The 24,093-nt window shown below is 42.2% G+C and overlaps 1 protein-coding gene across 1 annotated transcript; it reads right to left on the bottom strand.

The window, feature by feature from the left end:
• Positions 1 to 4,842: 4,842 nt before the first annotated feature.
• cntn1b (contactin 1b) lies at positions 4,843 to 23,955 on the bottom strand. Its single transcript, XM_049566329.1, has 24 exons — positions 23,811 to 23,955; positions 17,471 to 17,624; positions 17,327 to 17,362; positions 17,093 to 17,219; positions 15,253 to 15,434; positions 15,040 to 15,135; positions 14,746 to 14,958; positions 14,497 to 14,596; positions 14,203 to 14,387; positions 13,650 to 13,774; positions 13,436 to 13,553; positions 12,461 to 12,611; positions 12,232 to 12,359; positions 11,980 to 12,152; positions 11,709 to 11,832; positions 10,346 to 10,513; positions 10,019 to 10,168; positions 9,856 to 9,926; positions 9,478 to 9,730; positions 9,251 to 9,372; positions 8,383 to 8,572; positions 8,156 to 8,277; positions 7,207 to 7,363; positions 4,843 to 7,128 (listed from the first exon to the last, which is right to left on the bottom strand). The coding sequence occupies exons 2-24, from the start codon at positions 17,523 to 17,525 to the stop codon at positions 7,046 to 7,048; spliced, it is 3,129 nt and encodes a 1,042-aa protein (XP_049422286.1). The 5' UTR covers positions 17,526 to 17,624; positions 23,811 to 23,955; the 3' UTR covers positions 4,843 to 7,045.
• Positions 23,956 to 24,093: the final 138 nt, after the last annotated feature.

Raw genomic sequence — 24,093 nt, 5'->3', positions numbered from 1 at the left:
AACACAGCCACTGGTATACAGTTAAGGATGGGGGTGATTCAGAGCATGGAAATGGGACTAAAAGGGCTGAGAGGATTTGATAAAAATGCACTGAGTGCATGTGAGAGGTAGGAAATCGCACAAGGCTGAACCTGCTTTGAGCACCAAGCTCTATTATTAAATCTATTTATGTGCTCCCGCCATCACAGGTCCAACCTGACAGCCAGAGAGCGTCTTCTGATCAAATGGAAAGCAGCAAAGGGAATATCTAATACGTAAATAATCAGCTGCATTCCGCTGCATTGTGGGAGTTTACAGGAGCTGACGCCTGCTGGGATTACTACACTTGGTGTCAGGAACACAGTGAGTTTATTTGCAGGGACAAGTGCTTATTATGTGGAATGGCCACATTATATATTTTACTAGTAGGTTTTCATTAGGCCCACTGATGCCTTAAGCAGTGTTTTAATTTATAGCACGTGTAGTTAGAGCTTATTTTAACTGCTTTATACATGATGATGACAGTGTCGTCTATAAAAATACACTCATTTCATAACCACGTTATAACTTTTCTTTTTAAAAAATCTTATCTGTCAAACAAATGTAGTGTTGTAAAACCATTTTAATAGTAGCACAAATACTAATGCAAAGTACAAATTTGTCAAAACTGTACTCTATAACTGGAGGTCCATTTCATGTTTTTCAGTTTTAGTTAAGCTTATTTCAGTCATTCTCCAACTTTATTTTGGTCATTTTCCAAAATAAACATTAATTCAATGCTTTTTTTAGCATAAAAATAAACAAAAGGTAAACAAAAACAATAAAAAAAATTTAAAAAAAAAAAAAACTGGCCCGAAAAGGTGTAGGCTGAAGCTTATTGCATAGCTTATTACACCTCCCCTTTTAACATTCATTGTGTCTGTCAGCTCCCTTTAAATTATACAGAGAAATTTATGCTTATGGGCTAAAATAGGGAAACTGTGTTACCTGCCAATTGAGTTTTTAAATGAGAAGTAGAATAAAGTGATTTTGATGGACTATTGCTATTATAAGCTCAGATTTGATTATGTTTTTTTCTGATGGAAGCCTTCATCGCACTTGATGTGTTTAAGGACAGTCGGAAATTTGAAAATTTTACAATAATTTCTGTTTTTACAGTTTCCGGCTATAGTGAACTCTACACTCAAGGAGTCAGGTCCAAAAACGGAAAGGTATATTCGTGAATAATAGAGGGATGGAACTAAGCTCCACCCCCCGATTTACGGCGCTTCCGCGTTGATAGACCCCCCTTCCTCAACCATTTTGGACATCGAGAAGTGGATGAACTCGACACCCGTGGAATCAGGTCCAAAAATGGGAAGGTATGTTCGCAAATAATTTTTGGAATGAAGCTCTACGTCCCCGCTTTCGACTGTTCCGCGTCGATAGAGCCCACCCCCGACCTTCTAAGACATTGGGAAGTGGGTGGTGAACTCCACCACCGAGGAGTTGGGTCCAAAAACAGGAAGATATTTTTTCGAATAAGTTTAAATTTATTTCCTTTATTAATCCCCCTGAGGGGAAATTCAATGTTTTCACTCTTGCTTGTCAATTACACACAGGTCCACAAACAGGACCTATACATGCACAAAGTGGAGAGATGTCAGAGTGAGGGGGCTGTCCTTGGTGAGGCGCCCCGAGCGGTTGGGGGGTTTGGTGCCTCGCTCAAGGGCACCTCGGCAGTGCCCAGGAGGTGAACTGGCACCTCTCCAGCCACCAGTCCACGCTCCATATTTTGGTCCGGACAGGGACTTGAGCAGGCGACCCTCCGGTTCCCAACCCAAGTCCCTATGGACTGAGCTACTGCTGCCCCAATAATAATAATAATAATAATAATAACAACCTTTTGGAACTAAGCTCTACCCCCCCCCCCATTTTCAGTCCTTCCGCGTCAGTAGAGCCCACGCCCCCAACCCTCTAGGACATCGGGAAGTGGGTGAACTCAACATTCGAGGAGTCAGGTCCAAAAACGGGAAGTTATGTTCGCATATAACTTTTGATAGGAAGGTGGTATACACTAAGAATTGTATGTCCCTCCCCTAAACCAAAATAACAACATAATTCCCTTCCCAGTGCTTAAAAAAATATTTGACTTGCCTCCCCCTCAAAAATAACTAACAGTCCCTAAGGGCATGGGCACATATATGTAACCGTTACATACATCTTTTACCCTGTCCTGTCCTGCTCTGTGGGTGCTAACGCCAGCCAAAAGAGAGCATCCGCGCAGTGTGCTACAAACCATTGTATGAGCCTAGTGTCACCCTGCCTGTGCAGATGCATTTTATTCCGATAGTACAGCCAGTGTCAGAGTTTAGTTTGCACATGCATCCTTGATCAGGCGAGTTGACCAAACCACCTTCCTTATTTACAGTAATGACCTGAGGGAGTGCAGTGCTTCCTGCACATATCTTAGCACAATATCCATCAGACCCACCAGGAATAAATCCATTCTGATAAAGTCACATATTAGCAGCAGCATTTCATGTTTTGCATGCACGCAGTCCTCCATGTTACTGACCGTGTAACATCCAGCTTGGCCTACCACTACTGCAGTTAACCTAGAGTTTGATGTCTCACACAGGAGAGGCACGGAGATTTGACACAGCAAATCCCTGCTCAGAGGTTCACTTTCACCGTAAATCTGACAAAGTTCTGACACACTGGCAAAACAAACTCGCCGTTATGTACCTTCTGAGATGCAACATTTGAAAAAAAAAAAGGAGAGATTTCATGCCATAAGCATTGTTGTCCAAGCCACAGAGACTGAAGACACATAGCATGCCGTTGTTCATTGTCCACAGAAGAGCCACAGAGCATGTAAATAAAAGCAGGAGGAACCATGTATCACAACAACAGACTCTTCAATATCCTCCTCTGGAGGAAGACTCCCTGCCATAGAGGACTCACCTTTGTGCATCCTCTGTGATTGTTTGTAAATGATGGCAGCATTGATTTCAGCCTCACATGGGATTTTCTGTGCCTAGGTAATTTGTTTGAAGGGAAGGAGGTAAAATGGGGGAATTGCTGGTAATGGAGGTGGAAACAGGAGAGATAAAAGCCTCCCACACAGAGACTACTGTACAGTATGCAAGCAAGCTCGCTTTAAAGCACAAACAAAAGCACACAGACATAAAAAAGCTCTTTCCTCTTGTTTTTTTAGAAACACCATTAGAGAAAATGATGGATATAGTGTCCACATTGAACAGGGAATGAGCAATAGCAGGCGAACCTTATTAGAAATACGAACCAATACAGTAGCATATTATACAGATGGTAAGTGTGAATGATATCACTGTAAGACAAAGAATACTCGTACATGCAGAAAATAAAAAAAACATTTGTAGTGATGCAAACCTTTATTGTAGCAACTGTGCAACTCAGACTAGAAATCATAAACACTACTGGATAAGTGACTGGACCAAATGATACTGGGAACATGGGTATAAATGGCACATAGATATACTGCCATCTGCTGGTTGAAATCAAACATTACATTTCAGTTTGCAGGTTCTGAGAGAGCTCAAACAGGTATACTTCCTGGACTCTAAATATGACTTGCTCATTCAATTTGCTTAGATTTTTTCATTTTCATTGCAATGGCTGTATTCCAGTATTCAATGTTATTTCTGTATCTGCTGTGTTTGATTCTCCCCACCGTCCCCTGTTTGTTGAGTAATTATATTCTTATGTGTTCTGTCATGTCTTTTTATGTGTGACTTTACTTGTTGTGAAACTGCTTGCCCTCCAGGGACAAAATAAATGGTAATAAATGGTAATTATATTATAGGCGATCTGTAAACACAGACCAGTCGAGGTCCCAGAGTGGGGGACTGACAGCCGACAGTTCTGTTGGTTTGTTGGTTAATTGTTTCGAAAAAAGCAAATGCTACAGACCTTCAAACAACCGCACTCTACTTTCAGAGGAATTACAACAAAACTGCAGTGTGCATTGGTGCTCCTTTTGACAGCCCTAGGCTGCCCATATCAGTTGCGCTACCTCAAAAAAGCAGTACAGTTTAAAAGTATTTGTGGGGCAAAGGTATTGAAACTTTGGGAACCTTGACCGTAACTGTTAAATCACACTGTCACATGTTTTTTTCTTTCCCCACTTGTCCAGCATTATTCAAACATCAGATTCAAACTGTATTCAAACGTAATTAAAGCTAGATGTGATACATGTAGGTAGAGACTGAACATGGAGGAAAATTAAAAAACCTACACGATGGTAAACAAACCATCGACTTATTGGAGCTACATTACGTAAACATCTGATCAAAATATATTTGCTGTTATGTTACATTAAATACATAGATTACTGTAACAATTAATTCCATTACAGACAACAAAATTCCATGAATTTTCCAAAACTTTCAAGGGTTTTACTAATTCCATGATTTTTCCAGCTTTTCCATAACCGTGGGGACCCTGTTTATTGCCATACTGTATTTTTATCATTGGGCTTTATCATTGGTTAGCATTGTAGCCTGACAGCAAGAGGGTTCCACATTCAAACCTGGGGTGAGGGTGCCCCTCTGTGCAGAAGACATGCAAGTAAGGATAATTGGTGACTCTGTGAATGTGAGTGTGAATGGTTGTCTGTCTCTATGTGTCAGCCCTGTGATAGTCTGGCAACCTGTCCAGGGTGTACCCTGCCTCTCACCCAATGTAAGCTGGGATAGGCTCCAGGGACCCCAAACAGGATAAGTGGTTACGGAAAATGAATGTGTCTTCATGTTTTCGACGAGCAAACATTTAAAAACAAACAATAAGAAGCTGAAATCAACATAACTGTCTTTATTCAACACTGTTTTATTGCACAGGAAATTAAGTGATATCCCCGAAGCTGTAGTATAAAGTCCCAGGTCCTCTTTGTGTGAGACCAAGAGAAGACCAAGCAAAAAGTGGTGTTGAGACCGATCTTGAGTACTACAACACTGATTGGTGTATTAAATATTTTCCAATGTATAGGAAAGTTGGGAAAAGAGTTGAATGTTTTTTTCTGAGATCAGAGATGAACATGTGTTGAAAGGAACATTTGTAACTGACTCATTGAAAACGGACTAAAACTCAACAAATGAGACTGTATAGATTATAGATGGTTTGTACTCTGTTTAATGGTTTTGCAGCCTGACATAAAGAAAAGTAGCATATATTTATGTGATATACAGCAGTTTCTCTTCAACTCCTGGCCTCATGGGACATTCAAATATTACACTTTCATAAATTAACATTCAATGGGAAGTTGTCAAAGTGATAGGCTATGGCTTTTTATCGTTGCGGCTAGAACTCAAACTTCAACTATGCACGTGATTCTGGTGAGGATGACATTTTAAATTAATATGGAGAATCTTCTGAATCTACCTGTCGCACAGCACCATTTAAGATTTAGAAAATGAATCTAAACACGTTGAACAAAAGTGATAACATGGCGGTGAAGAATAGGCTACGCTTGTTTGAAGTATGTGATATGCTGAATGTGCTCCACAAAAAAGTTACATGTTCAGAGAATCTATACACATTTTAGTCATCCTACTCTGCTCGTTCCAAACCAAACAATGATTATCACACAGCTTACATAATATTCATAGCATGACCATCTGAGAGATTTATAGTGCTTGTTATAAATAACATCGTCCCATTCTGTGGGTTGAATTCTACCTTGGTAATGTTCGTCCAGCTCATTTCAACTCCAAACAGGAAGTAATGATCAAAGAAAGCTGAATGATGGAAGAAGAAAATGACATAATGAAGTGATAGAATGTTTGGGGGCAGCAGTAGCTCAGTCCATAGGGACTTGGGAGGGTCGCCTGTTCGAGTCCCGGTCCGGACCAAAATATGGAGCGTGGACTGGTGGCTGGAGAGGTGCCAGTTCACCTCCTGGGCACTGCCGAGGTGCCCTTGAGCAAGGCACCGAACCCCCCCAACCGCTCGGGGCACCTCACCAAGGGCAGCCCCCTCACTCTGACATCTCTCCACTTTGTGCATGTATAGGTCCTGTTTGTGGACCTGTGTGTAATTGACAAGCAAGAGTGAAAACATTGAATTTCCCCTCAGGGGCATTAATAAAGGAAATAAATTTAAACTTATTCGAAAAAATATCTTCCCGTTTTTGGACCCAACTCCTCGGTGGTGGAGTTCACCCACTTCCCAATGTCTTAGAAGGTCGGGGGTGGGCTCTATCGACGCGGAACCGTCAAAAGCGGGGGCGTAGAGCTTCATTCCAAAAATTATTTGCGAACATACCTTCCCATTTTTGGACCTGACTCCTCAGGTGTCGAGTTCATCCACTTCTCGACGTCCAAAAAGGTTGAGGATGGGGTCTATCAACGCGGAAGCGCCATAAATCGGGGGGTGGAGCTTAGTTCCATCCCTCTATGACCTTCCTATCAAAACTTATTCACGAATATACCTTTCCGTTTTTGGACCTGACTCTTTGAGTGTAGAGTTCACTATAGCCTCCAATTCCTAGTCTCCAATTTGTGCATGTATAGGTCTTGTTTGTGCATGTGCATGTGTGTGTCTTTCGGACCTGTGTGTAATTGACAAGCAAGAGTGAAAACATTGAATTTCTCCTCAGGGGGATTAATAAAGGAAATAAACTTAAATTTAACTTTATACATTCAGAAAACAACTTAAAATGACTTTTCTGGATGCTTTTATTTCTATCTGAATACACTGTGTGGAGAGTTTAATCATAACATCCACCTTCATTCATTTTGACTTTGGCTTTTGAGAGAGCATCTGGATTTGATGGGACACATTTCCAACCCTCTCAATGGAGTCCTACCCAGTTCACTGCTGTTGTTCATTTGGTAGATGAATTAAGTCCATAAAAAGTGTCGAGGCCAACACCCAATGCTTTTTTTATATGAAAAAGAACTTCCTGTGTCGTGTTACAACAGAACAGATACGCAATGTATAATCTTAACTATCAGTGAGAAGAGTGTTTGGAGGTGAAGACTGGATCTCTTCTATCCACAGACTGACTTCCCAGAGTTTAATATATACATGTCACTTGTGGCAGGCCTTAAATTTGCAGTCCTGCGATGCACAGCTCCAGCAGCACCAAAGACACCAGGCTTAGAGTGGGCGTGATCACCGATACTTTACCTGAGAAAGCATAAAGAACATGAGACAAATGTACCAAGAGGACAAAAAAATATTCTCATAGATATGTTTTAGCCTTACCCTTAATGCTGATCATTCTGATTGGGCCATCCCCTCCTTCGTAACGGCCACGTACCATCAGCTCATAGTCTCCAGTCTGAGGCATGGGGAAGTCCATGAAGTGCCAGCCAGTGATGTAGACTTTCCCATAGATGTAGCCAGTCTTTCTGAACATGACCTTGAAAACAAAAAGCAGGACATTGAGTTCATCTTTATACACAGTCTGAAGAAGCTGCCTGAGTGAGGTAGCTTCTAAAAGATGGTTTATTTCCATTTGATTCCATCATAAAAATGTTATAAAGGCCTAAAAAGATTTAAAGAAACATCAATGGAGTGAGGTTTAGATGTGCTGCGGCATACACCAAAAAGTGTCCAACATTCCCCGAATTCACCAGCCTGGTTCCAGACCCTAGACCCCGCCCACTCAACTGAGTAGGCTTGCATCTCTGGTCTGGCATACTTCAATGAATTTGCGATTTATCTCGTCCAAACGATGGACGGACCAATGAACGCCTGGGGTCTAGCGATTAGCCAATCAGCGCCACGCTGATGTCAAGCTGTACGCCGGTGGGTAACTGGTGAGGATAGCAACAATGGCGACCACTACAGATCCTACAGACCACATTAACGATGCTATCGAGGTATTTCGCCACTACTCGCGTTAATGGAGGACCAAATTAAGGAAGCTGCTAAACTGGATTTAACGGCGATGCAGCTGGGCGTGCACAACGACGGAGACATTTTAAACGGGCAATGCTCGCTTGTTTTCGGCACCCCTGAGGCATGGATACTAATGACGTCAGATTCTGGGTGAGTCGTTGATCTCTACTGATTGTTTAGGGAAAAATCAAATTCCCTCCCCCAGCCATGTCAGACTGAAGGTTCTGGGAGCTTCAGTCTGACACTCAGGCTACGAATTCACCCTATTATCAGGCTTAACAGTAGCTTTACAAAAGCTTTACACACTCACCTTGTAGTAGAGTGGGAAGGAAATATTGCCAAACCAGTCATACTGGATATGATCCCACCACACATACAACCACTGTCCTGTCCAGGTAACATAGCGCCACATCCTGGGAGGATCTGGTGGTGCTGTAGACAAAAAAAAAAAAATCAATGAATAAACAAGACCACATCTATAGAATAACTCTCATTGCACATGCTTATTGTTCATAGATTGTGAGTAATTCGTCTTACGTGGCCTCTTTGTGAACATCTCACAGTGTTCACCAGGGGGTCCGAGGCCGGCTCCATTGAAAGCACGGACCTCAATGAGGTAGTGCGAGTCTGGCAGCATGTTCTCCAGCCTGGTCTGGTTAACAGAGGCTGAAACAAATATACGGTTTGCTCCCGGCTCTGGGTCGTCGTACTTTCGCCAGTATTTGACCTGGTTAGGAGAGGACATTTTTTTTTAAATAAGACATCTGTCAGTCGTCTGTCAACTTTTAATCACACTGCTAGCTAACTAATATTGACATCAAGGCCAGAATGTGTTGAGAATGTGGTAGGAACATGTGTTACAATGTAACTCCTCGGCTGAGCTGTAACTGTAGCTAACTAAGTGGTGCTAGATGAGTCAGCAGTATAGACATTTCCTTCTGCATTGTGACGCAGTTGGTGGGTGTAGTTTGGTAGAAAGAAAATAGTTCACAACAAGGTCTGTGGATTATCTTAAGTAACTGGGTCATGATTTCTGGAAAGAGACATTGCTGATGAGTTTTTTTAAATGTATTTTTTGGTACTTTGAGCACCACAAGCTGAGTGCCATCTAGTTCCATTATATTTGAGAGAAGGCAGACATCTCTACAGCTGATATCTCCAACACTCGGCAACTCACAACAAAACAACCTAGATTAATAAAAAGCATGATGCAAGATGCTGCTTTTTTCAGTGCAACCACAAAGTAGTGTTGTGGTCCTTTACCTGAGGACTGCTCACAACAGTTACTCCTGAAATACTTAACAGAAAAATGGTCTGTCTATTCTATTTTCATATGTCTTTGTGTACATCTTAAGTTTTTGAGACAAATCTTCTGTATGTAACTTGTACAGTAGAAGCTATGTACCTGGTATCCCTCAATGTACTGCTGCAGGCCTGTTCCAGTGTCGACCACTGGCAACCACCACACCAGAGCTTCAGTGGAGGACACCGGTCTGGCATAGACATCTGTCGGAGCCTCTGTAGGTACTGGAGACAAATGGTTGAGAAAAGAAAAACTGTTGGTCAGCTAAGTTTAACTGTAAGTTTAGTGTCACCCACAACTGAAACCAAACCAAAAAACCAAATCCTCACCATCTCTTGGGTAGTAGATGACTTTGGTGAGGCTGTACGGTCCGTCTCCTTTCACATTAAACGACTTGATCTTCACCTGAAACTCTCTGACTTGGAAGTCTTCATCAGTGGGAATAAAGTAGGAGTCCCTGTGAACGTAACGCCTGGTCTCGGGGTCTGAGATGGTCTCATACCACCAGTCATAAGCATCGTGAGGCTTAAATGCCACAATGTAGCCAAACTTTTTGCCATAGAAGTACCACGGTTGCACGGGCTAAGGGGTCAGGAGTGGATAGGAAAGGAGAAAAAAAACACCTCTTAGATTTTTCTTAACGCGGGGGTGAGTGCTATTTTTGGTTAAAAAAAAAAATGAGTCACATGAACTAAGGGCTTACTTACAGTCCATGTGATGACAATCTCGCCATTTCTACCTCCATACCCCGCCACATCAGTGGGAGATACCACCGGTTCTAAGAAGAAGAAAGGTCAAAAGTTTTTTTCTTTTTGCACCAAATCTGTAATGACTAAAATATATGTCAAGGTATTAATATTCTCTTCCTACGAGCATCCCAAGTTTTGATCTTGAGGGAGGGGATGCTGGCCTCTCCGGCGCCATACTCATTCGTGGCGAAGATCCTGAACTGATACTCCATCCAGGGGTACAGGTCTGTCACATCAGCCCTCTCTGCATTGCCGTCAAGAACAGCTGGAGCTGAAGGAGATACAGATGGCATGACACATTGCATTGTGCTGGTCCAATACAATCAGGCAATCCTATCAACAACATCTAAGTACATTTTACTTGCAAACTGAAGCAATCAAATCACATAAGGTCAGAATGGTCAATTCAAAGCAAGTTGGCCCCCTACTGGCAGTGAGAAGTACTTACTGGTGCTGGCGTCCCTCCAGTCGTCTTCATTAAGTGCCCAGTAGTGTCTGGTCTGAATGGTGTAGAAGAGAATGGGGCTGTTATGCTCTGCTCCTTTAGTCCACAACAGCCTCACCCACGTGTCCCCGATCTCTTCTATCCTGATCACACCAGGAGGCCCAGGAACACCTGGATCAGGGAGGAGAGGGGAAAGAAAAGAAGGTACATTGTTTATGATCTATTCTTATAATGGAAATTTGCTCAGGTTATCAACCACACAAAGAAAGGTAAATTAAAATCAAAAACTTAAGCTACAAGTAGAGCTGAATGTTGGGTGTGCTGGCAAGACAGCAGTTGAAGCAACCATATATTTACACGCAAGACTTAGAAATTAAAATTAAAAAATAAAATTTACGTAACTCAGATGTTTGTCACACAAGGCCCACATTTTGCCAGTAGGTGGCAGAATTACTTTGACTCAATATTGGCATGAAGATGCCCTCAGGCAGGACTCTTCTTAAGCATGTTTAATCTGGAGAGGATTGGACATTGTACACTCAATTTACAACAACTTTCTGTTACGGCAAAATACACAGACGCCCATGCCACAGCAATATTGTTCAACAAAAACAAGAATTTCTAGCAACCTTTCATCAGTAGGGTCTTAAGATTGTGTTGACTAAATTTTTTTGCTGATTTGATGAATCTTCTACGAGTTTGTTTAAGAAGAAAACATGTAATTTCCTGTTGCCACAAGGTGGTGCTATGACTATAATCAAATATTGCAAATATTGGCACGTAGATGTCTTCAGGCCAGGACTTTTATCGAATGTGAAGTATGGTGCAGATTTGACCATGCAGGCAAGTTACAAACTATTTCCTATTTGGTGGTGAAACATGTTAATTTGACCCCTCGCCACTGCATCTATCAAATTTCAACAACTTTTCATCAGAAAGGTGTTTCGATGGCACAGTGCAAATTTGGTGACATCTCTACCACTGGTTTGTTAAAATATAAGCCTAAACACTAAGAGTGCACAGTTAATTCAAAATGGCTGACTTCCTTTTGGAGTTAGGATATTGCTCCAAGAGACTTTGGATGTCACATGTGCCCTTCAGTTTTCATACTTCTAGGTAAAATGTACCAAGAAGGCTACTTTGTTGAAATTTTGTTACACCCAAGTACGAGACCCATCAAAAATCAGTTTGTCAGATACATGTGCCAAATCTTGTGAGTTTTTAAGCACCCCTCAAAAAAGCAGTGGCGCAGCAGAAAAATAATCTCTACACAAACATTAGGTTTTGCACTTTGAGCACTTTTGTGCTCAGGCATCATTAAGCTCGGCATCCATGATCATTCGAGGTAAAACGTGATAGAACTGACCTACAACCTTGAGGTCAGCATATGCAATATCGCTGTCCACCACTGTCTGAGCCGTGCAGGTGTAGCGACCTTCGTGCCAAATCTGGGAATTCTTTATTCTCAGGTTACCTCTGCCATCTTCACTCTGAACAACAAGAAGAGAAAACAAGGAGATAAAAAATGAAGGGAAAGAGTGAGGGCAGGAAACATTAGCTGACAATATCAGTGGTTGTTAAGTGATCAGCTGTGGGTGTGAGATGATAACGGAGGCTCGGATGAACCGTCACCCTACCGTAACACGTTCGTAGTGTGTCCATTCAGCATCAAAGTCAATGACCCTGAAGTCTATGGCCCAGATGAAGGTAATGTCCAGCATGGGGTCGTATGAAGCAGCACAATTCAGAATCACCTCATCGCCGACCTGCACCTCAGAGTCTTCAGGAGGTTCTGTGATGATGGTCGCCTCTAGGGAAATGATACATTAAAACTGTTAATGTTTTCTGTATTTGAATATGCACATACACATATACACATGTTCACGGACCTGTGATGGTGAGAGTGCCAGAGCTGTTGGCCTTTCCTCTGTCATTCTCAGCAAAGCAGGTGTATACCCCCTCATCATTGATGGTGGCGTTGAGGATCTCCAGACTCCCATCATACAGAATGGAAATCCTAAAAATGAGACCGGTTATTTAGCGAAGCTGCTTGACAGCGGATGGTTGGGAGGGCATTCCAGTGCTAGAGTCCACTGTTTATTGCTAATGCTGACTGACCGGGAATTGTTGAAGAGCAGCTCTTTGCCCTTCGTCCAGGTGAACCGCGGTCTCGGAGCAGCTCGGGGTTTACACTCGATTACTACACGGCCATCTTTGGCTCCAAGAAGCTGCTTCTTCACAGGGTTCAACTCAAATGTAGGAGCACAGGCTGAGGGGAGATTATAAAGTGTGAATTCATGTTTAGTTTCAGATTTATCCTGAATGTCATGACATCTTCTGTTTGAACAGCTAGTCTTTCATCAGCCTTTGGTCTTTGAAACTGTTGCACACCAGTGACCCTTAACTAAGTCCGTCCGACGTGGATGGCCATGGTCCAGTCCTAAATTAGCAACCGTAATTAGGCACGGGTGGCCTGTCAATCTCAACAAGAGATGGTGTGTATATAGAACCTGCAAGTCTGACAGCAGATATGCCCAAAGTTTGGAGGGGGATTTTTTGTTTTCTTTTTTGCTTTTCCGAGGCCAAAAACACAAGAGTTGAACTTTGGATATGTATCAAACTGTGAGGAAGACCTCACTTACAACTGCATCCACTGAAGACCAACTCCTTTGTATGCTCCAAGGTAACTAAGGTTAGCTAGCTTAGCATGTTTGCTACCAAATACAGTCAAATATTCTTTGTAAATGACTTACATTTATGTTGTTAGTTAGGTAGTCTTATACCATTTGAAGCGATTTGTATTTTAAACAAATTGATAATGAAAGTTACAGATAGTCATAACTAAATGTTAGCGAAAAACAATGAGCTACCTGCTGTGCAAGAACATTGTTGTTCCTCTCTGTAGCTCTCCTCAGTTTTAATGTCTTCCTCTTTCACAATACTCCACCGACAAATAAATTGTTCTGTCCTTTAGAATATTTTTCACTCATAGATAGATAGATAGATAGATAGATAGATAGGACTTAGTGAAGAATCAATTGTGCTTCCTAATATAATAAGGCAATAAGAGCACTGTTTATTGAAAGGGCTCACCGATGACTCGCAGCTCAGCGTTGGCGTACTTGATGCCCCAGTAGTTCTCAGCAATACACTGGTACATTCCTGAGTCATCAAAAGTGAGACTGGAAAACTTCAACTCCCCCTTCCCATACTGGAAAACACGCACACACAACCCAAATGTTAAGCTGATACCATGTACTCCCCAACTTCTTTAATGGCAGGCAACAAAATGATTTTTTTTTTTTACCATATATCCATCTTTGTACCAGCGAATGAAAGGGAAGGGCTTCCCTGATGCCACACAGCGCATGGTGTGCTCTGAGCCGATGTCAATCTGAGTGTTGTTGATGGTTTCTGCCCACTCTGGAGCAGCTGAACAAACAAAACGGGCATAAAAGTCATTATATGCAACACAATATTTAGATGTACGCACTGTTGCTGTCCAAGGCTACGTTCACATTACAGGGCTTAATGCTCGATTCTGATTTGTGCCCAGATGGTTCAAATTCATGTTTGAAGCAACGCATATCTGACATCAGTGTGAAGACATCTCTGCCCTGAAACGCCTCCCAGGGAACTAGTATCGTCACACATATGCATGTTTGTAAGACATATGGGGGATGTAGGGAGAAAGTGAATGACATAGTGTAGTATAGTCACTGATTCAGACCAAAGCAAGACAACCCTAGGTCTGAAAGCAACCTAAGAACACCACTAGTTCAATTGTAAGAAATAATCTCTATACTAAGGCTTACACTTGAATGTTTCTTAAAGTACACTCTACATTGAAACCCACTTACACTCCACATACAGCCAGGCCTTGTGCCAGTCCTTTCCTTTGGTGTTGATGGCTTCACACTCGTATCCTCCTACATCTTCGTACTGCACATTGTACAGATGAAGCACAGCTCCTGACTCACTAATCTCATGATTTGCTGGGAGGTCTGTGGCGTCCACCTTCCTCCAAACAATATGAGGGATGGGGCTGAAAAGACAAAGAAACTAAACCAATGACTATGTGGAAGCATATATCCTATGAGCCCATTTTTTTAATGAATTCAGTTCTTTGACCGAGCACAAAAATAAAAACTTACTTTCCCAGAGCAAAGCACTCCAGTGTAATATTAGAGGCCAGCAAGGCAGTGGTATCTGGGAACTTCACCCTGATGTCTGCTGGGTACTTTCTCTCCTCACCTGAAGCAAAAAAAAAAGTAAATTATATCCAAAATGTTCAATGTATCGGATCATGAACACAACAATATTGTGTGTCTGTTTTTCTAAACTCTGTTCTGCAACATTTGTTAGTAGACGTTTATATTTTTTCACAGCTATTATTTGCTAACCATCGTCAGGAGGTAAGGGGATGAGTGGGATGAACTTTGAGAAGACACTCTTCCCAATGATCGGGCTGGAAACAAAGCAGGAGTAGTTTCCTGCATCCTGAGCTTCCACTTTGGAGATGTACAGGTTCCCCGTCTTCTGGGAGACAAACCGACGGCGGTCTGTGTACAAGAAAACCGGGAATTCGTTGTAGATCCAGCGGTAGGTCACCTCCTCTGAAAAATGGAAGACAGAGTAATTATTGTTATCTCCACTAGACTGGCTTTTCAAATGAGGGTGTGAAGACCCGTACGTACGTGGCCAAGCTTTTGGAGGGGCGCATAGCAGAACAGCGCCCTGTCCTTCTTTGACGTACACTGGGTCTCTTTCCTCCTGGGGAAACTCCTCCACAACTACATTCAGATGAGAAGATTAAAAAAGATAATCAGGAGTTATGAATGATGGAACAGGAGAACTGAACATAAAAATGGCAACTCAAACATGAAACAAGGAGGGAATGTGTGACTCACATCCAAACTTGACCCTGGCCTCCTTGCTGATGACCGTGCCATAGATGTTCTTGGCCACGCAGACGTACGTCCCAGCGTGTTTCTTCTGTCTGGGGTTGGTGATCACCAGGTTCCCCCCCACGAGGCTGTAGTGCTCGTCTGGCTGCTCCATCAGCTTGATTTCCCAGTTATCACGGCGCCACCTAGCAGTGGTACAATACAAGTTTCAAGATTCAAGACTGTTGGGAATTTGCCTAAGTGTGCTTATTGACAGTGCAAGAACCAATCATAGCATAACAGTCAAGATACATAAGAAATAAAAACACATAATACATAACTCCAAAACCCATAAAACACAATAAAGTGTCGGGTGCTTTAAAGTACAGTATTAGAGGTTTACTCGTGCAAAGTGCTAGTGCAGAATTGGGGAGCCATTATGGTTCTGCAGTTGAGGAAACAGGATGTCTTGGTTTTAATGGCCCTGAGACTTTTTCCTGAGGCGAGAGTTATTACAAGGAGGTTGCCAGACTGCTGTAGTATTTTTAGACCTTTGCTCTGATTGCGAGTCTCATGGATGTCAGAGACGGAGGGGGGGGGGTTGCAGCTGATGATTTTTGAGGCGGAGCTGCCTTCTCTGCTGAATTGTGGAGTCACCACACCATACAGATACAGAGAGGGTGAGAACAGTTTCTATCATTGCTCTGTAGAGCTGCAGCTTCCCCTCTCTGGACACCCCGAACATTTTAAGCTGGCACAGGAAGAAGAGTGGGCTTTTTTGATTGTAGAAATTGAATCGTCATCCCATTTCAGAGAGGAGATAGCTGGTCCGAGGAACTTAAAGGTCCAGTGCGAAGGATTTGGGGGGATATATTGGCAGATATTGAATATAATATAATAAGTAGGTTTTCTTTTGTGTATAATCCCCTGAAAATAAGAATCGACTTCACACCCATTCACCCCTGGTCCCACCTGACCCTAACGACTCACATGGTGGCCAGGTGGGTCAACGACTCACACTGTGACCTTAACAGCTCTATAACTAAGAGCTCACGTGACCCCTACGACTCTGCAAGGGTTCCCACCCACACAGGGTTTATAGCCTGCAACTTTGCGCCAGTCATTTCGAACTGAAGATGCTTCTTGGATGAGAGGCGAAACGTGTTCAAGAAATGCAAGCAAGTCCTACGATATAGCACTTACGATTACCATGACCTGGATGACTGAGAATCTTCACTGACAAGAATCTTTGTGTTTTTGCGCTTCCTCGTCTACAGACATCACCTGGACTGTTTGTTTTGGAGAATAGGAGACCTCTGCGGATAATATATCTCGCAGTAAAAACTTGAATTTGAACAATGAACACTGAAGAAATTCTAACCTTGAGAAGTTTAATCTGGTTGCAGTGTGCAATCCTCACCACTAGATGCCACTATCTCCCCCTACATCTTACACACTGCTCCTTTAAGGCTCTTTTTAGCCCATCTCTCCAAAAGTCAACCACCAGCCCCTTTAGTTCTGGAAACATTAAATTTGTAGAGAGAGCACCAGTCGACCAGCGACAAGACCTCATGTCTGCGGGCTGATTCATTATTGCTTGAAATCAGCCCTACCACTGCTGTAGACAGCCAAGAATCCAATGACATAAAGAGTGATTATCTCCTAGTTGACATAATTTTTGAAAAAGTTTTGTAGGTAAGAACGTTAAAAGCAGAGCTGTAGTCCACAATGACAACCTGAGTGTAGGTGGCAGGAGCTACTACTGAATGTTGCAGGACGGAAGGGAGAAGATGCCAACCCACACCATGTCCTACCACATTATATCTGGTACTACCATATGAATTTAGTCTTTATAGTGTGTAACCTGTATGAAGCTGGTGGGTTCGCTCGTGCCCTGCAGTTCATGGAGATTCTCCCATCGGGGGAGTCCTCCATGTAGACCACATCCACAGGCTCCTCCTCAAAGATGGGGCCATATCCAGTAGCATCATCTGACAAATGTAACATTACAATTAGCTGATGACACGGTAAACTGATGGACGTGCAGTATGGCCTGTTTCTGTCCTGACTTTACATACAACAATTCCAAGAAACTCACCTCCAAAAATTCTGGGTTCACCAAACAGGACTGCCACTGCAAAGCAGAAACATGATCATGTAAGCTCATGGCGTGCAGCGTTTACACATGACTTAATTTAAGGGGGTGTGGTGGTGTATTTTCAGGCATCAGTGTGCCTCCTACCTGTGAGGGAGACAGAGGAGGAGAGGGCCAGGAGCAGCAAAGCAGCAGAAGCCATGACGGTCAACAAACCGAGTTATTGCAACCACGTGAGTTCGGTGGATGGGCAGAGGGACACGAACCAGCAGTGGACAGACAGGACATGAACTGGAAAGAGCTGAGGAGGGAGCAAAAATAATTAATTTTAATAACAACATAAGTATTTTCTTTAACATGATCGTCCCTCAGTGTGTTTTATTGAATCACTTATGTGTCCCTACAGATGTAAGACCAGACTGATGACCCTGCATGATCTTCCTCACCGATGCAGAGTCAAGATCTAGTTCGAATCCTCCTTGTGCATATAAATGATTCAGGTTGAGAATGACTCAGCAGAACGCTGCAAATAGACATGCGGAGTGCGTGCATATCCGCAAGCACCTGCAGAAACACAGGCCTGTACTGTGTGTGTGTGTGTGTGTGTGTGTGTGTGTGTGTGTGTGTGTGTTCACACTGATACACCAGGGCTGTCTGTCAACAAAACACAAGGTAGCACTGCAGTATTTAGACACCTCCTTCTGTGCCATCACAGTAACACATGCTTACACATCACTTCTGCAGGATGAGAAAGCAGCATCGCTCTGAGCAACTGCAGTGTTTCCAGTCTCACTGTCAAACAGGAAACACTGGGAGAGACAGAGATATTAAGACAGAGGAACAGCTGGGGGAGGAACATGGAGATATAAAGCAGGATGAACCCAGGATTGATAAAGATGACCAGGATGGGAGGAAGTGGGGGAGGGCTTGATCTTTTTATGTGCACTCGTTAAGCTTCCAGTGTTTTACAGAACACACTGCAGCACAAGGGAAAAATCTTTATACATCTTTTATGCTGTTGTAGTGTACAGTGTGTACAAGCTTAATATGGGCCCATCAAATAAACATCCAATTGCAACAGTTTAAATTTGGAGCGCACAGATCCAATCAGCTGAACAGGTATCTGCACCAATATTGACTTTGTGATGCTATCTGAAGTTATATTAGGACAGTAAAAGTTGTGTTGGTGCAAGCTTAAGTAAATCCTATCATTTTAGATAGCACAGAACAGTGCGTGAATTCAGGTCAAAATGCACCAATGAAGCCCATGGGAACAAACACCAAAATCTTTATTTTACACTAACAGTTGTACTCATGGAACAAAGCTTCTGGAGTCCATTTATGTTTGCTGATCACAGTCGGAACCTGTCCGCTATCACTCCAACAACGATATACTGTAGCCTCCGAGGGCAAAAGTCAATATTTCTGAGGCTCCAGTGCAGCAGGCGGATATCCGGGCCAAGACTTCTTCTGTGTGCTGGTCACTTTGGCTGATATCTGTATATGAATGCAGATAAATAAATTAAAAAGGCTACGAGATGGTAGGGATGGGAATCACAAGAGGATCCACGATACGATATTATCACGATACTTAGGTCACGATACAATATTATCGTGATTTTTTTACATGTTGAGATATGCTGAGTATTGCGATAAAATATATTGCGATATATTGCGATTAATTACCTTTTTTCAACTGTAAATTATGTCGCCAAAGGAAAACTTTGTCAACATCTGTTTTATCTAATAAGAGAAAGTTTTCACTCTGTTCATCTCACTTAAGCCTTTTTTTTGCAGCTGCAAAATGTATCTAGTGGACTGAAAAAGCAATTAATTTATTTATTTGTTTTTAACCTTTATTTAAGACTCATTGAGATTAAAATCTCTTTTACAATAGAATCCTGGCCAAAAAAGGCAGCAACACAGATTCCTGAAAACAAGACATAAAGGTTACGACGCACAACAAGACATAACAAAAACATCAACAAACAAAAACAAACATGAACATTATATTATTTTAGTTGGCTACCTTAAGTTTTACTCTATATTATAATTAGGGGTTGACAGATATTTGGCCTGGTTGATTATCGGGGCCGATATTATGAATTTTTAGGGCTATCGGTATCTGTAATTTTTTCCTGGCTTTCCAGCCTGGCTTTTAATTGAACTCTCCTTTATTTTATTTTATTATTATTTATTTTTTTATTGTTTTTTTATTGCTTTTAAATTACATACTATACTATGATGTTTTTTCACTGTACTGTTTCATTGGAAAAGTTCTCAGAATAAATATATGCTTAACTGCATTTGAATGTAGTGCTTTGTCAGTGTTTATTTTTGTCAATTCTGTGTCAACTATGATTTTTACCGAAGACATATATCGGTTGTAAATATCAGCTATTGGTATCTCTGTTTCAAAATAATCGGTATCAGCATCGGCTCTGAAAAAAAAAAACATATCAGTCGATCCCTAATCATAATAAAAAATTGATACTTGGCACTGTGTGATGACACAAAAATACTGCGATGCTACGCTGTACCGATTTTGCCACCAGTTTTGTTTTCAGATGGAAGTCTGACACAGATTCTTTGGCACTGAAGCCAATTGACAAAATTTTGCACACTGTTCAATATCTGGGCGGCACGGTGGTGTGGTGGTTAGCACTCTCACCTCACAGCAAGAGGGTTGCCGGTTCGATCCCGGGCGTGGGAGCCCTTCTGTGTGGAGTTTGCATGTTCTCCCCGTGTCAGCGTGGGTTCTCTCCGGGCACTCCGGCTTCCTCCCACAGTCCAAAGACATGCAGATTGGGGACTAGGTTAATTGATAACTCTAAATTGTCCGTAGGTGTGACTGTGAGCGTGAATGGTTGTTTGTCTCTATGTGTCAGCCCTGCGATAGTCTGGCGACCTGTCCAGGGTGTACCCTGCCTCTCGCCCGATGTCAGCTGGGATAGGCTCCAGCCCCCCCGCGACCCTCAAGAGGATGAAGCGGTTAGAAGATGAATGTTCAATATCTTTAAATATGACTACTCCAATAATTATTAATAGTTTTCTGTATTCTGCTCAGGGTGAAAAGCCTCTGAAGCAGCATTGTACATGAAGTAAAACCTGGAACCACTTAGCCTTCATGGGCTGAATACGTGAAACACTCGTGTTCTACACGCTTTTCTTGGGGTGTTGTTCATTGATGAGGACACATCTCAGACCTTGGAACTAAACCTTTATGCTAAACATGGAGCTTAAAGCTCTCAGGCTTCATCTGATAATAATCCTCCTGCAGTGTCACAAGTCAAAGGGATGAGATTAGGAACAGTAAGTCAGAAAGCAATCTTCTCTTAGAAATGTATTCTGATAAATAAATGTCATATTGTAATATTATATTGATGTAGCAAAACATGTTTATTATTAAAAAAATCACTATTTCTAAGCAAAATGACACTGTTTCAGTTCAACTACTGAAAAAAATGTAAATGACAGCTTGACTAGAAATATATATATATATATATATAGTCAGTTGTAAACTATACTCAATGTGTTGTACTTGATAGAGCGTGAAAAGTAGTTAGCAAGCAAGCAGAGCAGTCTAAACTGTAAGCTAATAAAATAGCTAACTATCAGTCATGGAGAAATGGCTGAACGAGCTAACTGAAAGTTACAGATGGGAATGAACAACCAGTTCCAAATTGTCTGATTCACTGCATTGTGAAACACTGAAGTCAAGCTTATGTGCCTACGCTGCTGGAGACTTGTAACAAGACGGAGTCATGGGGAGAGGAAGAAACAGCTCAGAGTGATGTGTGATTCTAAGTTATTTATATATCATGCACAATTCACATTTCCAGACATTGTATAATAACAGATATGCAGTTGAAATTAGGAGTGTGCCATATCATCTAATTCATGATAACACTGGTATAACTTTTTAATAGAAAATGAAAATTTCATATTGTGATACTCGCGATATTTCAGCTTGTTGACACATTGACCTCATGCTGTTACCCATGGCAACAACAAACATGGCTGAAAGCGAAATTATTGCCGACTCTATGGTGGTTCCAAATAGAGGAGCAGCTTCAGCAGTGAGGAATAAACTGTGGCACCCTGAATGTTTTATGAACAGCCCAGGACTTCTCAGACTTCTCAGAGGGAACTCATTCAGCGGCTCCTCCGGCAGCAGCACAGCGTCTCTCCCTCTCCTGTCTCGCCATGCGCACACAGCGGTGTCGTCAAGTGATTTTGTCATAAACCTTTGGTAATGTAAACCTGTGTGACGCTCGCAGCTCGACAAAAAAACTACATATATGTGAATGTACGATAGTTGTGGTATCATAACAGCCTGTCACAGGTTACAGAGTGATGATTAGAGGAGAAATGGAAGAGCATATAAATCGTCTGTTAAAATATATGTATATAGATCCCAGGGACGGGTTTTTTTTGTATTTGAGAGGTGTTTAAATGTGTAATTTGTGGTAGATTTTATTTTGTTGAATCTGAATCTCACTCAAAGTTACTGTTGTTGTTTACAAACTATAGAAATCAGGTCATTTTTGTTTAGTTTTTCCTGAATATTTGAAGGCAAATTGTTAGACAGACATGTAAAACTATATCATATTCTATTTTCTTAAATTTATATAACTTTTTTTCCCACTAATTTGTGATATCAAGAATATCGTTATCGCAAAAATACCCTGAAATATCATGATATTATTTTAGGGCCATATCGCCCACCCCTAGTTGAAATAGTTAGCTAAATGTAACTTAACATTTAGTGTCTGCCACTGTCACAAATCAAACTTAACCAAACTGACCAAAACACCGGCATTTAATAGTATGAAAAATTACTGTAACAACGTTGTAAACACTACAAAAAAATACTGTCAATAGTATTTAACATCCAGGTGGAGGGGTATGCTACTTGAGTTCAACTGATAGGGTTACATCTTAACGAAAAGGTGGAGAACCTGTCTGAACGTAAGTTGTTGAGGTAAATACTGACACCAAATGAACATCCTTCTAGCTAACAGCTAGCCAGAATCACTGATTTTTACTGAGTCATTCTACATATCAGAAGAATAGGAACGCATGATATAGGAAGAAAAAGCCTCCTCCATGTGCCTCAGCAGCCACACTTGTCTGCATCACCCAGAAATGGAGAGAGAGAGAGAGACAGACTGAGCGGAGGTATACACCCAGTATACAGCGCATCCACATGCAGACTGCAGCACTGACTCCCTGTGTGCACTCTTGATGACTCAACACTAATATCCCAACTGCATCTATGCTGCATCTGCACAGCTTCAGATAAAGTGAAAGCAACACCTCTTCTGCATCTGTAAGATCCTACATATGGATGAGTCATTGCAAACATAAAAAAAAAACAAGCTCCCACAACACTTCTATATTTAATTTTGCCTCTATGGCGGCAACAATCTGTTCCACTACTAATTCTAATCAGTTCTTCAAAGTGTGTTTTCATGTGTTTCCCCCCGGAGATAATCCCATCACAGATCCTCTTTGGACAGACCAGCGAAATTTAGGTCAGCATTAAGCCCAGTGTTTCAGTGACCGCCTGAGTACCCATGTTTGTTTTATGGCTGCAGGAAATCACTGTCAAAGTCATATTGAAATTAAACAAAAGAATATCTCAATGATGCCATTACCATCTGGAGTTTTCTGGGCTATAGTGGCGAGTTGATTAAATCTGGCTTCTTTTATTTAGTTTGAGTGCTGGCTCTGGGTTTCTGTTGTCCATCACAGAAGGTTGAATATGTCAAAAATAAAGGCAGGAAAAGAAATCAGGCCTCATGTTGAGAATGTTAGGAGAATTAATTCACTTCCCCTGAACATCTTGCAGCCATGACAGTATGCTTAATCTCTCTGGCATCTAAAGAGGGGGGGGGGCTGGACTGTTCTTGGACTCTCATGCATTTTGCATTTGTCTGTCACAGTCCAGGGGACAGGGATGGAGAGAAAAGTAACTGATTGTCAAAGGACTTTAATTTGCAATATTTGACAAGCTCTGACGTCATGACAGCACAGTCCAGAAAACAATCTTTAAACAGTGATTTGTTAAGGGAGTTGCCCCCTCGCCCATGAAGGACAGTGTGCCCTTTACAAACAGATGCCATGCTGCATCCATAAGCTCACTGCGCCCTTGGCGCACACAGAGTCTCACATTTTCACCTTGCCTCCTCTCTGCATCCACAGAGACGCACTTTCTTATCTTAGGTGCAGAGTGAGAAGCTAAAACGACCTTTCATCCAACACTTTGTCGCAGTCCTTCCCATAAAAAAAGAGTAGCTGCGCAGCTCCTTACATCACTTCACCCCTATGACGACTGAGCGGCACCGGCACTGCACTGCTCTGCATTGCGGTACTCCTGTGCCGGTCCATTTCAGCTCTACATATGCCACTCCATCCCCACTAAAGTCCAGACACAAGAGCCAGTTCGGGCATGCACACACTCGCATGTGGTGTCGGGTCTTACCTTTGAGGCTGAATGGCAAAATTTCAGTAGGCTACACTGTCCTCATGGCACACCTGGACCCGAACCGCAGCGCCCCACAGCTCACCCGCCGGAGCGTCCCGTTCAGCTCAACTTTTCTATTGGAGGAAAGCGGCTGAGTGGCACCTCTGGGTGGCAGCGAGGATGAGGATGCGATTGGTCCACGAGAGAGGGAGGATGGGAGGGATGCGGGCGTCATGCTTCTGCGCATCCCAGACCAGGGAAATAATATGGGAAATGGTAACAGCATAGAATGTTATGGGAT

Source organism: Epinephelus fuscoguttatus, linkage group LG22 (assembly GCF_011397635.1).
Source record: "Epinephelus fuscoguttatus linkage group LG22, E.fuscoguttatus.final_Chr_v1".
In the NCBI taxonomy this organism is placed as follows: Eukaryota; Metazoa; Chordata; class Actinopteri; order Perciformes; family Serranidae; genus Epinephelus; species Epinephelus fuscoguttatus.
The sequence above is the reverse complement of the archived record's forward strand: the minus strand, read 5'-3'. Positions and strand labels throughout refer to the sequence as shown.

Coding starts and splice junctions, on each gene's coding strand:
- cntn1b (XM_049566329.1), bottom strand. CDS start 17,525: ATGGCTTCTGCTGCTTTGCTGCTCCTGGCCCTCTCCTCCTCTGTCTCC. Junction 13,775..14,202: donor GGCCTGGCTGTATGTGGAGT/GTAAGTGGGTTT, acceptor TTGTTTGTTCAG/CTGCTCCAGAGTGGGCAGAA. Junction 10,169..10,345: donor CTGGAGGGACGCCAGCACCA/GTAAGTACTTCT, acceptor TATCTCCTTCAG/CTCCAGCTGTTCTTGACGGC.